This window comes from Sphaerodactylus townsendi, linkage group LG06, assembly GCF_021028975.2.
Source record: "Sphaerodactylus townsendi isolate TG3544 linkage group LG06, MPM_Stown_v2.3, whole genome shotgun sequence".
In the NCBI taxonomy this organism is placed as follows: domain Eukaryota; kingdom Metazoa; phylum Chordata; class Lepidosauria; order Squamata; family Sphaerodactylidae; genus Sphaerodactylus; species Sphaerodactylus townsendi.
Genome location: NC_059430.1, coordinates 126,642,300 through 126,658,830, shown reverse-complemented (window position 1 = coordinate 126,658,830; position 16,531 = coordinate 126,642,300). Strand labels below are relative to the sequence as shown.

The following is a 16,531-nucleotide window of genomic DNA, read 5'->3' as shown; positions in this document are numbered from 1 at the left end:
GCTTGTAGCCCTGTGATCTCCCACCGTCGGCCACACCTGTTTCATTTTTAACCACGCCCCCTAAAAAAGAAGCAAGGGACGAAATAGTATAATTCAATAACGGGAAGTGAGGGGTACCTGTGAGCCTGAACGGAGCGTGCCTTTCTGTCGCCAGTTTTAAATTAGAATTAAGAAGCAGGACAATTTCCCGCACGGGCCGGAGAACCGATGCGTCACTCCTTTGGGAAAATAAACACCACCCACAGTTTCCTGAACTATGCTCTCCTCCAGCATTTTTCCAGCAAAAATAGAAGCATGCTTACAATACCCCCCCATACCAAGTATCTACAAACCCCGTTTGCTAGGCATGATGGAAGCCTCCTCTGTGCCACGAACCTTTCCCCCTGTGATCGCCCTGCAGATTAAAAACCCAATGGAAAAATGGATGTTTTGGGGAGAAAAAAGGGGTTGCTTTTTAAAAAGCACAACAATGTTGCACGGCAACACGTTAATGAGCTCCAAACCCACAACTGCTGTTGCGGTATGTGAAACGGAAGGAAACAGACTATGTGACGCTTTGGAGTTCGCGTGCAGGCATTTGGAGTCTCTGAGTAGATATGGGTGTGCGCTAGAGACAGGACACACCAATTTCCTGAGATTTAATATCCAGATGTTTGAAAGGAGCTGCCCACGTATGACAGAACTAACCTCTCAGACGAACATTTCTCCCAGATGTTCCTGCCTGGCTATCATTAGGAGCAGCAGTGGCGCAGTGGTTAAGAGCAGGTGCACTCTAATCTGAAGGAACCAAGTTTGATTCCCTGCTCTGCTGCTTGAGCTGTGGAGGCTTATCTGGGGAATTCAGATTAGCCTGTGCACTCCCACACACGCCAACACACTGGCTAGTCACAGTTCTTCTGAGCTCTCTCAGCCCCACCTACCTCACAGGGTGTTTGTTGTGAGGGGGGGGGAACGGAAAGGAGTTTGTAAGGCCCTTTGAGTCTCCTACAAGAGAGAAAGGGGGGGATATAAATCCAAACTCTCTTCTTCTCTTGACTGTCCCTCAGTCAAAGAAGCTCTTTGGTAGGTACATGGGACAGTTCGGTTGCCCATTATTACAACTGATCTCCACATGATCCAGATCAGTTCCCCTTGGAGAATATGACAGGTTTTGGAGGGTGGATTGTATGGCATTAAACTACATTCAGGAACAATATGGAAATAATGCTGTGTGTGTTTAACATGCACAAACTATCACAAAACGCGGCTCTCGCACTAGAGATTTTGCCAGGTTCCCTTTGAGGAACACACGCTTTAATTAGCCTTTTAAATAATTTTGGAAGTGACATGGGCAAGCTGCAATGTTGAAAAGGCTACTGAAACAGACAAGGTTGCCTGAAACAGGACGAGAGTTGACTGGAGTCCTCACACTTTTCTCATGGACTTTGATATTTTGATCTTTGAAACCTTGATCAGGAATTCCAGCATCTCAGCAGTGCAGCAAATAAGTCCCGCTTTTTAAAGGAATTTCCTTTAACATAGCTAGGGAGGCCAAATTCCTGAGCCAGTTAATCTTACCCAACCATTGAAGAGCTCTCTTTGGCAAGGTGTGATGTGCTTCGTTCAGCTATATCAGCAGGAAGACGTCTAAAATTTCCCTACCAGAACAGAATCTGCGACTGCAACACAAGGCAGGCTGAATCTATAATTCATTTTCTTTCTTTCTTTCTTTCTTTCTTTCTTTCTTTCTTTCTTTCTTTCTTTCTTTCTTTCTTTCTTTCTTTCTTTCTTTCTTTCTTTCTTTCTTTCTTTTATTTGTTCATTCTTTCTTTCATTTGTTCTTTCTTTTGTTTGTTCTTTCTTTCTTTCTTTCTTTTATTTGTTCATTCTCTCTTTCTTTTGTTTGTTCTTTCTTTCCTTCTTTTCTTTCTTTCATTTGTCCAGATCGTCAGATCCAGATCCGAATCCGTCCGTCCGTCGATCCGTCAGATCCGTCGATCCAGAATCCAGATCCGTCAGATCAGGTAAGTAGATCTATTCTTTCTTTCTTTCTTTCTTTCTTTCTTTCTTTCTTTCTTTCTTTCTTTCTTTCTTTCTTTCTTTCTTTCTTTCTTTCTTTCTTTCTTTCTTTCTTTCTTTCTTTTATTTGTTCATTCTTTCTTTCATTTGTTCTTTCTTTCGTTTGTTCTTTCTTTCTTTTATTTGTTCATTCTCTCTTTCTTTTGTTTGTTCTTTCTTTCCTTCTTTTCTTTCTTTCATTTGTCCGTCCGTCCGTCCGTCCGTCCGTCCGTCCGTCCGTCCGTCTATTCTTTCTTTCTTTCTTTCTTTCTTTCTTTCTTTCTTTCTTTCTTTCTTTCTTTCTTTCTTTCTTTCTTTCTTTCTTTCTTTCTTTCTTTCTTTCTTTCTTTCTTTCTTTCTTTCTTTCTTTCTTTCTTTCTTTCTTTCTTTCTTTCGTTTGTTTGTTTGTTTGTTCTTTCATTCATTCATTCATTCATTCATTTGTTTGTTCTTTCTTTCCTTTTCTTTCCTTTGTTTGTTTGTTTGTTTGTTTGTTCGTTCTTTTTTATTTATTTATTTCAGTCAGTCAGTCATGGACCAGATTAAATTCACATGCTTCTACATTGCCCATTTTATAAGACAAACGTGTCAAATTTCTTGACCCCCTCTACTTGTTAATAAAGAAGATCTATCAGACCAAGACCAATTTTTCTTATCTATTAAACAATGATTGGGGCATTGTGTGGTTTCTGGGCTGTAATTTCGCCCGCATCTGTGGCTGGCATCTTCAGATGATTCTCTGCAGATGCCAGCCACAGATCAGGAGAAAATAGTACAGTACAGTACAGTAAACCTTTATTAGGCATAATCAGGAGAAAATGTTACTAGAACATGGCCATACAGCCCGGAAACCACACAGCACCCCAGCGATTCCGGCCGTGAAAGCCTTCGACAATATATTAAACAATGATTCTTGTGCTATCTCTGAAATGGTGACGAAGGACCTGTGTTATGTAATTAAATTGCAACCATGATTTTATTACTCTGTGATCACTATAATCTTTTTACTGTGTATTATGCCAATAAAAGTTTTTTTTAATTCGATTCGATCTTTGAAACACTGAAGTTCACAAAAGCAAGGGATTTGATATCTACCGCGTGTGATGTATGGAGTTTGTTTCTGGCCTCTTAAGTGAGATTTCCATATTGTACGTCATTAGCACGCCATGCATATGGGCCTGCCTTTGACTTGGCAACTATTATTTATGCTTTGACGTGCTGTTGTTCATGATAAGTAGGACTTATGTAACTTACGTTGTGGGATGCACACTGTGTGTTCTCACACGCACGCTGTGTACTTGTATTGCATATGCTATGGGCTGCGTTTTGTGATCCTGTTTGTATATTAAACATACGTAGCATTATTTTCATATTGTTCCTTTACTGGGTTTAGTGTTATTTGTTTCTTGTATTACACTTATCTGCACTTTATGTAGTCGTTGTATATTTTGCCTCGGCTGTATGGCATTATACCATGCTGAGATGTACCCCTCCCCAAATCCTGGCCCCCTCAGCTTCCACCCCCAAATTCTCCAGGTATTTCTAACCCAAAGTTGGCAACCCTACAAAAAAAAGAAAAAGCCCTTTTGGTGCCAGCTCTTTTATTATGGAACAGGATAGTGTGCCCGGTCTTCTCAATTTAGGAGGCAGTTGAAGGCAGTTTTATGTAGGACTGCATTTGATTAATTTACTAGGAGTTCTAAGCGGTGATTTCAAATGTTGGTGTTTTTAATGGATTTAATGGAGTGGTTCTCAACCTGTGGGTCGCGACCCCTTTGGGGGTCGAGCGACCCTTTCACAGGGGTCGCCTAAGACCATCGGAGAACACATGTTTCCGATGGTCTTAGGAACCGAGACACAAATAATTTTATGGTTGGGGGTCACCACAACATGAGGAACTGTATTAAAGGATCGCGGCATTAGGAAGGTTTAGAACCACTATATTTTATGTGTTTTATCTATATTGTAAGCAACGTTCCCTTCAAGCTGCACGGAAGCATGACAGTGTGGTCACCATATTGGGGCCTCGCAGATAACGGGTGCCCAGATAAGGGGTTGTTACTTTTAAGTTTTGGCTGCGTCTTTGTTTCTGCACTGACCCTCACAGTTTGTCCCAGTTAGAAATGGGAGAGCTTCAGCTTTCGAAATGGTGGCTACATATTGAAAAAAAGATCTTTTCCTTGGGTTTCTCTTGGGAGGCCCTACAAATGCTCACCGCTCCGGAGATTTACCATCGGCTTAAAGACTAGATTATTTGTTGATCAAAGAGTACCCGATTTCTCCTAGAGCAAAGCGCCAAAAGCTCTTGCTCTCCAATATTCTTTGGGATTATCCCTCAGAAATCCTGAAAGTCCTTGCTATATGCAGGAACATCTTGTTAATTACAATTGGGTCATGAGCTAAGAGCAAGGTGTAACTCTTTTCCGTCAGTACATCTTCAAGGTCACTTCTCTAATACCCCACAAAATGAGCGTTACTGTCGATGTTGTCCTGATACAACTGATTCACTTTCTCATATTCTGCTTCACTGTTCAAAATACAACAACATCAGAACTGATTTGAGAACTGTATGACCAACAGGATTTATGCTCCTTTCTGATAAGATAAAAATGGCTAAGCTTCTAAATAACTCTAATGCTGAAATCTCTGAAGCTGTTGCTACATTTTTACTCTGTGTACTGCAAGTTGTGCAATAATGATATTTTTACTGTATTTGGAATTCATGACACACTCCGGTTTTATGCCTAATAAAGGTTTTGGATTTGGATAAGGGCCCGCCTGGCGGGAGTGTTTTCCCAGGTGGCTGAGTTCTGCTGTCTGTGACATTCCATGCAGCATTGGGGAAAGATTAGAGGGAATATTGATTCTTAGTAACCTTGAGCTCCATGTGGAAGGAAGGTGGCCAGCAAATGTGTTAAATAACAACATTTTAATGAGAAATCCCCCCTATAGTGGTGCAAAGAAGGGGCAGAAAGCGGAGACTGTAAACAGGGGCAGTTGGAGCTGCTTAAGCCAATGTTTGCTCACTTGACCTTAACAGGGAAGGTTTCCAGAGTTCCAGCTCCCAAGCCTGGAACTGCTGCTTCATCTACAGACATTAGGATTCTTTCCCTGATGTGAAAATACTCACTGGCTTGTATCTCTGAAGGAGGTTTTAGGTGCAAGGGAGTGGTAAAGGGTATTTTTCAATCATCATATTTTGGTATTGCCAAAACTGGGTACAGATCTGCAGGGTCAAATGATTCGGGGCCAACTGTTTTTGCTGCTAACAAAAGCAGATTTCGATGGAACCTCCAGCGATAGTCTACCTCTGGATTCCAGTGAGAGGAGGCAACATCAGGGGAGGCCTTGGTCTCTGTGCCGTATTGTTGGATCTCTAGAGCAGGGGTCTGCAACCTGCGGCTCTCCAGATGTTCATGGACTACAATTCCCACCAGCTAATTGGCCATGCTGGCAGGGGCTGATGGGAATTGTAGTCCATGAACATCTGGAGAGCCACAGGTTGCAGACCCCTGCTCTAGAGGCACTGGTGCAAGATGCTGAACTACACTGGTCTCTGACCACATCCAGAAGGGTTCTAATGTTTTTATGTTTCTCCTTCCCGCTTCATCTCTAATGGAGACATTTATACCAAAAATATATATATATATAAAAATTAAGAGAGTAGAAAATGTTCCTTTTAGTAGCTAGGTTCCAGCTGTGAAAACATTAACTTTCAAGTGGATATAAACATTTTCTCGTTCTTTTTCTCCTCATTCTGTGTATATTGTTAAGGGAATCTTGAACAACAACCGAAGCTGCCGAAATACCAGCAAACTCAACAGTAACGTGGATAACAGAGATATACATACACACACATGCAACATGATCGGGTGAGAAGGTGCAATATACCTGGATTTCAGGATAGCATTTCACAATGTACTTCATAAAGAGCGGCTGGCAAAGTTAGCCCAAACCTGGCCTACTTATGAACAGGTCTGCGAACTCCCGGGAATCTCTCGCTCCCTCTGCCCCAAATGAGGTTCTTCTTCCAAGGATTGGCTTCGTTCCCAGACCCTGGAGTTTTGCAGAGATCTGTCTGTTTACAAATGCATACATGTTGAGGAGAAATATAGGCAGCGTAGATAGAAATATGCAACGGCGCAGAGAAACACGAAGAAAACAAGGCCTTTGGAACTGATGGCATTTTCGTTTCCATCGCAAAGGAGCCAGACGTGTCTCCCCAAGGAGCTAGCTCTGCCTCAAGCCAAGGTGACTTGAGGAAAAGAACTTGGCACCAGTAAGACTGAAAACACGAGAGCTGGAAAGAAGCAGCTCCTTAAGTGCTGTCCATGGTAACTGCCCTGTGCAATCTCCACAGGGATGAATGGGAAACTGCGTGGATGGGGATCCCACTGGAAGGAAACCATCCCTGCTTCGTTCAGTGAAGTGCTGTGGGAGCAGCTCACCTCAGGTTTAGAGGAAGAGAAAAACTCTGGCTACCCCATGAGTGTCCCTTGTCTCCAGGTGTAGTGGTGAAGAGCAGGTGGGCGCTAATCTGGAGAACCGGGTTTGAGTCCCCGCTCCTCCACATGGGCGGCGGACTCTTATCTGGTGAACTGGGTTTATTTCCCCGCTCCTCCACGTTAAGCCTGCTGGCTGACCAATCACAGCTCTGTCAGAACTCTCCCAGCCTCACCTACGTCACAAGGAGTCTGTTGTAGGGAGAGGAAGGGAAAGGAGTTGTTGGTGGGTTCTCCAGGGCCTGTAAGACTGAGTTGTTCCACTGGGCTTTTGGTGAGGCTGGCCGCAGATTGGCTGCCCCTCCATGAGGCCCCTGCTATATTTTGTTATCTCTGGCAGTGCCCATATTGGTTTCATCTTTGGGTGCTGCCAGCCCCTCCCAGCCTTAAGACCAGGTGCCATCAATATTTATTTATTTATTTATTTATTTATTATTTGATTTCGTATACCGCCCTATCCCCAAAGGGCTCAGGGCGGTGAACAATATAAAAGCATATATAAACATAAATATATAAAAGTTTAAAATTTTCATTCTAAAACAGTATCCCACGAACCCATATGCAACCCTCCCAAGAAGAGTGATGGGTCCCGATGATGTTAGGGACCCTATACAGCAGGGGGAGGATGAAAGCAGGGCACCCTCAGCGGCTGGTCTCTCCGAAGGCCCAGTGGAACAATTCGGTCTTGCAGGCCCTACGGAACTCTCCAAGGTCCCGCAGGGCCCGGACAGCTGGTGGTAGAGTGTTCCACCAGGCAGGGGCCAGAGCCGTAAAGGCCCTGGCCCGAGTGGAGGCCAGCCGCATCATTGAGGGGCCAGGGATCTCCAGTAAATTGGCCTCTGCTGAGCGCAGAGGTCGACTCGGGACATATGGGGTAATGCGGTCCCGAAGGTACGAGGGTCCCAGGCCGCGTAAGGCCTTAAAGGTCAACACCAACACCTTGAAGATGATTCGGAACTCCACTGGGCGCCGATGCCGCTGGTGCGGCACAGGCTGGATATGATCCCAGGTGGCCCTGCCTGTGAGCAGGCGTGCAGCTGCATTTTTTGGACCAGTTTTAGCTTCCGAGATCAGGCGCAAGGGAAGGCCCGCGTAGAAGCGAGTTACAATGGTCCAGCCTGGAGGTGACCGTTGCGTGGATCACAGTGGCTAGGTCAGCGTTGGAGAGGAAGGGAGCCAGCCGTCGGGCCTGTCGAAGATGGAAAAACGCAACCCGGGTTGTATGGGCCACCTGGGTCTCCATTGAAAGAGACGAATCCAGGTGGACCCCCATTCTTGAACGGAGGAGGTCGGCGCCAATGTGACCCCCTCCCACACCGGCGGCTGGAATTCCCCAATCTCTCCCCCCCGGCCAAGCCAGAGGATCTCCGTCTTCGATGGATTAAGTTTTAACCTGTCAAATATGGGTTTTAGACTGCTGTCATGTGAATTGTTATGCTGTACATTGAATTTTAAATGTTTCTAGCTGTGTTTTAAGTAATTTATTGGACATTACCATGTATTGTGAACCGCCTAGAGCCCTCCGGGGATGAGGCGGTCAATGAAATCCAATAAATAATAGCAATAGTAATAATTTTGTCGATTCGAAGATGTTTCAAGTGCCGCCGTAGTGTTTTTGGGGATGGCGCCCAGCGTGCCGATTACCACTGGGACGACCTCGGCTGGTTTGGGCCATAGACGCTGAAGCTCGATTTTCAAATCGCGGTATCTAGTGACCTTCTTTTTCAGTGACCCTGCTGTCACCGGGGACTGCTATTGTCGATGATGCTCACTTTCTTGTCCTCGATCACACCAGACATCACCGTGATCGAGGACAAGAAAGTGAGCATCATCAACATAGCTTTTGATCCCGATGCTGTAAGAATCACTGAAACTACAAGAAGGTCACTAGATACCGCGTTGAGAATCAGAGCTTCAGCGTCTATGGCACAAACCAGCCGAGGTCGTCCCAGTGGTAATCGGCTGCCGCTGGGCGCCATCCCAAAAGCACTCTGACGGCAGCGCGAAACATCTTCAAATGCGACAAAATGCTAACGTTGGTCAAATTCAAGAGAGGCAGCCCTGCGCAGATCCGTCACTGGAAATACCCCGCCAATACATTTACAACTTCCTAGGCCTCTGGGTGAGGCTCGAATTGTAATGAAGGCCAACAACCAGCTAAAGATCTGGCAGCTGTGAAATCTACAATAATAATGATCTGTCAAATTCAGAAGGCAGCCCTGCTGGGATCCGCACGAATACCCCGCCGATACATTACAACTTCCTAGGCCTCTGGGTGAGGCTCGAATTGTAATGAAGGCCAACAACCAGCTAAAGATCTAGCAGCTGTGAAATCTACAATAATAATAATCTGTCAAATTCAGAAGGCAGCCCTGCTGGGATCCGCACGAATACTACGCCGATACATTACAACTTCCTAGGCCTCTGGGTGAGGCTCGAATTGTAATGAAGGCCAACAACCAGCTCAAGATCTGGCAGCTGTGAAATCTACAATAATAATAATGAGATTGTACACCGCTTTGAGACTCCTTATGGTTGAGAAAAGCAGGGTATAAATCCAAACTCTTCTTCTTCTAACTTGAACTTGGCAGTTCCAAGCAGGGAGATCAGCAGGACGCCCACCCCCAAATTTATGTTTTCTGTTTGAAATTAACTGTTGGTCCTGCTTTGTGCAACATAACCATTCAAAGTTTGGCAGGTAGGCAGACACTAGGCCTTCCCTGTGGTGGCACTACAATTAGGGAATTCCTCCTGGAGTTGCCAACTTTCTGGTGGGTCATCTTGTAAGAAAGAAAAGGGGGGTGGATACACCAGAGATATGGCACCAATATAAATCTGTATCCAATGGCTAAAACCACAAGCAACATGGGTAGTTTTATCCACAATGTACAATACACAGTTTCATAAACAATGATTTATACGGTGTAATTTTCACAACTGTATACCTTTACAATTAGTGTTGAAGTGAGTACAATTATGTATAAAGTACATTTACAATTTGTATTAAAGTAAGTGCAGTTATGTACAAAATAATACTTCATATATGAATGGTGGCTTCAAAGTAAACACAAAAGGCAGGGCTAGTTAACCTCCGGCATTGGTTAACCTCGTAATGCCTTCTCAAGCCCTTCTATTTTAAATGAAATCAATCCTTATTCTATGGGTTTATGATCACAAATTCTCCAGTGGAGAATGTATAAAGTTGTGAAAATTACACCACATAATTCCTTGTTTATGAAATTGTGTATTGTACATTGTGGATAAAATTACCCACGTTGCTCGTGGTTTACGCCATTGGATACAGATTTATATTGTTGGCACAACCTTCTGATGGGGTCTGGAGTTCTGTCTTAATTAGATTTGGTCTTTAGATTACAAGAAGAAGAAGAAGAAGAGTTTGGATTTATATCCCCCCTTTCTCTCCTGTAAGGAGACTCAAAGGGGCTGACAATCTCCTTGCCCTCCCCCCCGCACAACAAACACCCTGTGAGGTGGGTGTGGCTGAGAGAGCTCCGAGAAGCTGTGACTAACCCAAGGTCACCCAGCTGGCGTGTGTGGGAGTGCACAGGCTAATCTGAATTCCCCAGATAAACCTCCACAGCTCAAGCGGCAGAGCGGGGAATCAAACCCGGTTCCTCCAGATTAGATACACGAGCTCTTAACCTCCTACGCCACTGCTGCTCTCTAGATCAGTTTCCCAGAGGCAAATAGATGCTTTGGGCAACGGACTGTAGAGGCGTGATGCTCTGCTAAGGTACCTCCTTTCTATAGGATCCATTCCCAAATCTCTAGGAATTTCCCAATCTGGAGCTGGCAACCCTACTTCACCACTTTGTCCAGAGTGGGTCTGCAACCTGTGGCTCTCCAGATGTTCATGGAGTACAATTCCCATCAGCCCCTTCCAGCATGGCCAATTGGGCTAGTTCAGGAGTCTGCAACTTGTGGCTCTCCAGATGTTCACAGATGACAATTCCCATCAGCCCCTGCGGCAGGGGCTGATGGGAATTGTAGTCCATGAACATCTGGAGAGCCACAAGTTGCAGACCCCTGATCCAGACCGTTCCCTTCCCCAATCCCCACTGTGGCTAGAAACTATTCTGAAACTCTTATTTTTAAGCATGGATTGGTTTGATTTGATTTGACTCTTGGGTGTTTTGTTTCTGGGGTTTATTTTTGATTTTAAATCAAATTTTAAATTAAGACCTGTGCAGTTCTTATGACTTTTGTCCTTAATTTTAATTGTTCTGTCTTGTGGCTTTTAGTTTTTGCTGTGGTGTTGATGCCTTCTGTGATTATTATTTTTTTTAAAAAAACTGTGCATTGATTAACACTGACTGTTTCAGGATTTGGCTGTGAGCTTGCCCTGGAGATCAATTTTGTATCAGAAGGGAAGGTGTGGTTGACAGTACTGTATTGTGGGTGGGGGTTTTCAGTCCAGGGAGTGACTCACATTTGCATTCCCTGCAGCAGCAACAGTCTTAGTGAATGCAAACAAGACCACGGCCACACAGCCCAGAAAACCCACAACAACCAGGGAGCAAAGCTCGTTTTCTGCAGCCTCAGAGAAGAAGAAGAAGAAGAAGAGTTTGGATTTATACCCCCCCCTTTCTCTCCTGCATGAGACTCAAAGGGGCTGACAATCTCCTTGCCCTTCCCCCCTCACAACAAACACCCTGTGAGGTGGGTGGGGCTGAGAGAGCTCCGAGAAGCTGTGACTAGCCCAAGGTCACCCAGCTGGCGTGTGTGGGAATGCCCAGGATAATCTTAATTCCCCAGATAAGCCTCCACAGCTCAGGTGGCAGAGCGGGGAATCAAACCCGGTTCCTCAGATTAGGTACATGAGCTCTTAACCTCCTACGCCATTGCTGCTCCTAGCAGACTAGGACACGGAGTAATGGATTCAAGGTGCAGGACAAGAGATTCCACCTAAACATTAGGAAGAACTTTCTGACTGTCAGGGCTGTTCCAACTGTGGAATTCACTGCCTCGGAGGGTGGTAGACTCTCCTCAAGGGGAACTATCATCTTGAGATCAGTTGTAGTTCCAGATCTCCAGGCCCTACCTGGAGGCTGGCAACCCTACTTGCAACTCTACAGCTGAATGGAACCTCCATGGAAAGGCTGTATATCATTGAATCCTGGATGTTGGGGTATAAACAGCATGTGTGTTGAAGCCAGGGTGTTGTGACCTTAGTGTCCTGCTCAGGGTCTTCCTGGAGATTTCTGGTGGCCCATTGCTATAAATTCCTAGAACGAAAGGACCATCTGAGCTAGCAGGACACTCCTTAAGTGCCGTTTTCAGCAAACACTCAGGGCAGGCTTGGGTGGCTCCTTGTGGTGCCGACGTGTGCCAGTTCCAAAACTGGTAGTTATTCCTGTGACAGAACAATACCCACAGTGTTAAGTCGCCACACTCTGAGGGCACGTGCCAATTTGCCAACCAGGAAGAATGAAGCATGACTCAGATTTGAGCACGAACTCCATTTCGGGGTCAGGACGGGAAGCCAGAATATTAATTACAGAAAATTATAGCCATTGATTAAGGAGGAATTTCCTGCCGCTGCCGTTTCGTCCTCCTGGCCAGATGGCAAATTGTGACTAACCTACTGGATTCTTTGCTTATCAGACTTCACAGGGTTGCCAGCCTCCAGGCGGGGCCTGGAGATCTCCTGGAATTACAACTGATCTCCAGGCGACAGAGTATCAGTGCTTCTTGAGAAAATGGCCGCTGTGGCGTGTGAACTCTATGGCATTATACCCGGCTGAGTTCCTGCCACTTCCCAAACTCCACTGATAGTTTTGGGAGCAGCAGTGGCGTAGTGGTTAAGAGCAGGTGCACTCTGATCTGGAGGAACCGGGTTTGATTCCCTGCTCTGCTGCTTGAGCTGTGGAGGCTTATCTGGTGAACTAGGTTAGCTTGTGCACTCTAACACGTGCCAGCTGGGTGACCTTGGGCTAGTCACAGTTCTTCTGAGCTCTCTCAGCCCCACCTACCTCGCAGGGTGTTTGTTGTGAAGGGGGAAAGGGAAAGGAGTTTGTAAGCCCCTTACAGGAGAGAAAGGGGGGGGGGTATAAATCCAAACTCATCCCCTAGGCTCCATCCCAAATCTTCAGGAATTTCTCAACCCAGAGGTGGCAACGCTAGATCTGCCCCCCCCCCCCGCCCATGTGAGCAGGCAGAGAAACACAATGATAGAGTAAATCATTGCTCCATCGTTCAGTCTCTGAGAGCTGTTTTAGATTACTTTCATTTTCAACAGCTTTGTTTATGGGCTTTTATGCCCGGGCTTTTAAACACTGGCTTATTTTCATTGGCACATTTTAAACCAACCTGTTCTTATTTATTTATTCTACTGGCTAATCATTTTGAACGGTATTGTCTTCGTCATGAGGTGCCTTCAACAGGTCCAGAGAGGCGGCAAGCCCGTTACTGAAATAAATAGATAGATAAAACCTCTCTGCTGGGCAAAATTCACTGGCAAAATTTCTGCCTGCCTCATACTATATGTGTCTGCATTTGGGGCTTTCCGCACTACAGAAGGGAGCTAAGGTCGATTCGGTTCCCTTCAGTGGGGGGCGATTCCAGGCTGTCCACACAGCAACTTACTTGGCCCCCTGGGACCGAGCTAAGTGGGCGGGATCATCTTGGTGCCTGTTTCGCTCCTCGATCGTGATTGGAGCTTGTGTTACCACAGGAAACGGGAGCGTTCTTTTCTCTTTTTTTACAGTTTACAGTTACATGCCCGCCACGACTCTCCCATTTTGCATATGCCACAAAAGCGGCTCCTGGTTGGTTGAATGGATGAGGTGTCGTTTTGATGCGTCCACACTTCGAAGCTTCGAAGCGGTATCAACCTTGTTCCAGCAGAAAGGTGCAGTTCATAACTGCGACACGGATGTCGCAGTTCTGAGGGCGGCGGGGGGGGGGGGAACTGAGACAAAACAACGTTGAGCTCGGTTGCGGTGCGGATACACTGAGGTGAACCTAGATAGAAACCAGTACAATTCTGTCAGTGCGGAAAGCCCCTATGTGTCAAGTGAACTGCTGCTAACTGCTGTAAAAAAAAACCCCTTCCTTGTTTTCTGTAGGGTCAGTATTTGATTTTAATCTGGGGAGGTTGGTTTTAATGCACCGTCTTTTATGGTTAGATATAACCTGCCAATTCTTTCTGTTGAGGTTTTGATAGTTTTAATTGTACTGTGTCTGTTATGAGCTGCCCTTGATATAGATATAAATATAAACAGTAATAAATACATAACATTCTGTAGCCCTGGTTTGTCTCCAGTTTGCTTTTTTCCCTCTACTGAGGAAGTGTGGGAGAATGCTGCCTAGCAACCCCAGGATATTTTTCTACGCGAAATCCAGTTTGCAGGAGAGTATTCGACAGCCCAAATGTTTCTCCCACTGTATAAGGAGTGCCCGCAATTGCATGGATCTCTTTCCTGGATATAAGATAAGGAAATGAGGGCAGTCTGGTGTTCTCTGCCCATTGCAGCTATTAAAGAAATAGAGGAAATGCTTGGTGGTTCATTCCTTCTCTTCCCACCGCACGTAGCTCCACGTGCTCCTGGGATCTTCTCTTTGTCATATCCTTACCTGTCTTTCTCTTCCCTAACTATGCTGTTAGTGAACATTTTATTCTTGACAGTTTCCTTTTCAGCAGTTAGAATGTTTATGATAATTCTGTGGCTGGCGCTGTGTTATCAATGTCTGAGGGCACGCATGTGTCCTGTAGGCAATAGTTTCCTGCTTATATTATATCTAAGCCTGGCTTTCCAAGAACTGAATCTTCCTGGGTCAAAACTACTTCCCCTCCTACCATATTTCTCCCAAGCTGTTCTTCCATTTTTAAGCAAGGGGAATACAATGCTGGGCTTAAACAGAGGAGCCCAGAGTTTGAATTCTGCCCATATACATGATATTGCTCATGTGAATTAAGGACGGTTAATCCTTTCGTTAGTTTCCTGAATCACGATGGTGAATCACATGAACACATTCAGTTGCTTTATACTGCTAGATTTGAGTCCAGTTTCACCTTGTGGCAGTGGTGGCGAACCTATGGCATGGGTGCCAGAGGTGGCACTTAGAGCCCTCTCTGTGGGCACGTGCAAACAGAGTCCCCCCCCCATCTAGGCTGGCCTGGGGCGCTGGGCTTGATTATTAGCATTAAACCTAAGACCTAGTTTTGGGGAAACAGTATAGGTAACCCTGATAAGCGCTGTTAAACCCCACTGATTTTCATGTGAAGAACTAAAGTGCGATCCTTTACCTGGGAGTAAACTCGGTTGCTGGCAATGGGGCTTGCTTCTAAGTAAACCCTCCCAGGGTCGTGATTCACCCATTGGAAGAGTTGCACGGTTGCTTCAAAGCAGAGCCACCGACTACCATGAAACTTACTCCCAATGCATGCCTTTTTTCTAAACTAAAACCTCAGTATTCAGGTTAAATTGCCATGTTGGCACTTTGTGATAAATAAGTGGGTTTTGGGTTGCAATTTGGGCACTCGGTCTCGAAAAGGTTCTCCATCACTGCCTTATAGGGACCAAACAAGATTTTGAGGGTATAAAGTTTTGAGAATCAAGGTTTCCTTTGCCAGATAACTGATGAAAAGGGCCTGGACGCTTGAAAATGTTCACCCTCAAAATCATGTTGGTCCGTAAGGTGCGGCTGGACTCAAAGCTAGCTTTTCTACTCCCGATTCTTGATTCACCAAGGTCAGCGCGGGCCCTTTCCGCATAATTCCTGGAAGACATTTTGAGGCAGGAAATAGAACATTTCCTCCACGGAGTTCCACATCGTTTTTACCGCCAAACTTTTTATGTCCAGCTTCAAAACGTCTTAAACGAATCCTGCTCTCAAGCGATTCTCTGGGCGAAACGTTTTCAAAACGTCTCCAGTTGCTGCTCTGTTGACTGTGATCGTTTCCCCACTTACCTGCTGCTGCGCATGACTCTCGCCAAGTAGCGCGGGGTCCCCCGGCACTCTCCACTACAGGGGCAGCGACAACGCAGCTGCCCCGACGCTGCCGCTGCCGCGCCCCCTCAGCGTGCGTCATTCCTGGTGCTCCTCAAAACGGCGCCTTTTGATGGGGAAGCCCGGGAGTGCGCCAGAAATGGAGAAGCCCGGGAGCACGCCAGAAATGGGGAAGCCCGGGAGCGCGCCAGAAATGATGCGCGCTGGGAGTAGCGCACAGCAACCTTTGGTCGAAGTAAGTGGGGAAACGACCCGTGTTTCCCACGCTGCTCTGAACTTCTTCCTCAGAGCCATTTGCTGAGCTCGCTCTGTTCCCCTTCACCTGTTTATTTGCAGCATCTAGCTGTTTGTTTATTTGAGGGACAATCTTCAAAGCATCAAGTATGAAGCATTGAAGCATCCATTCAACAGAGAGCTAAAAAAGAGAGAAAAATCACGTAATGGCAGCTAGGAATCCTCTCAAGGAGGTTGGTACAAACACAGGGGAGGTTGGAAAACACTTTGCAAATGTTTTAAGAGATTTGTGTGGAAAGGGCCGAGGCCAATCCTGTCTACTCTGACTAGCAGAGTCTGTCTGGGGTCTCAGGTGGGGTTTTTTCACACCACCTACCACCTGGTCCTTTTTATTGGAGATGCTGGGATTGAACCAGGGACCATCTGTATGTAAAGCGGGTGCTTTCCCACTGAGCCATACACCCCTTTCTGGATGGCAAGGGGTCAGGAAGTAGCATTGTGAGAGCAAGCCGACCCATCCCTTGAAGAAGATTAAAGATCCTAGAACCGTGGTGGCGAACCTTTGGCACTCCATATGTTATGGACTACAATTCCCATCAGCCACTGCCAACTGGCCATGCTGGTAGGGGCTGATGGGAATTGTAGTGCATAACATCTGGAGTGCCAAAGGTTTGCCACCACTGTCCTAGAAGAAGATTAAAAATCCATATCTCAGTGCTTTTCCAACAACTAGCATTTTGTGATAGTGTCAGCCAAGCAGCAGCAGCAGCAGCAGCAGCAGCAGC

The 16,531-nt window shown here is 45.8% G+C and overlaps 1 protein-coding gene across 1 annotated transcript in view; it reads left to right on the top strand.

Moving 5' to 3' along the window:
* Positions 1–16,531, top strand: part of LOC125435523 (very-long-chain 3-oxoacyl-CoA reductase-B-like) — a 69,109-nt gene that overhangs the window by 2,562 nt on the left and 50,016 nt on the right. Inside the window, exon 2 of the mRNA XM_048501718.1 lies at positions 1,924–2,003. Within this exon, the coding sequence (XP_048357675.1) occupies positions 1,924–2,003 (80 nt within the window). The remainder of the gene's footprint in view (positions 1–1,923; positions 2,004–16,531) is intronic.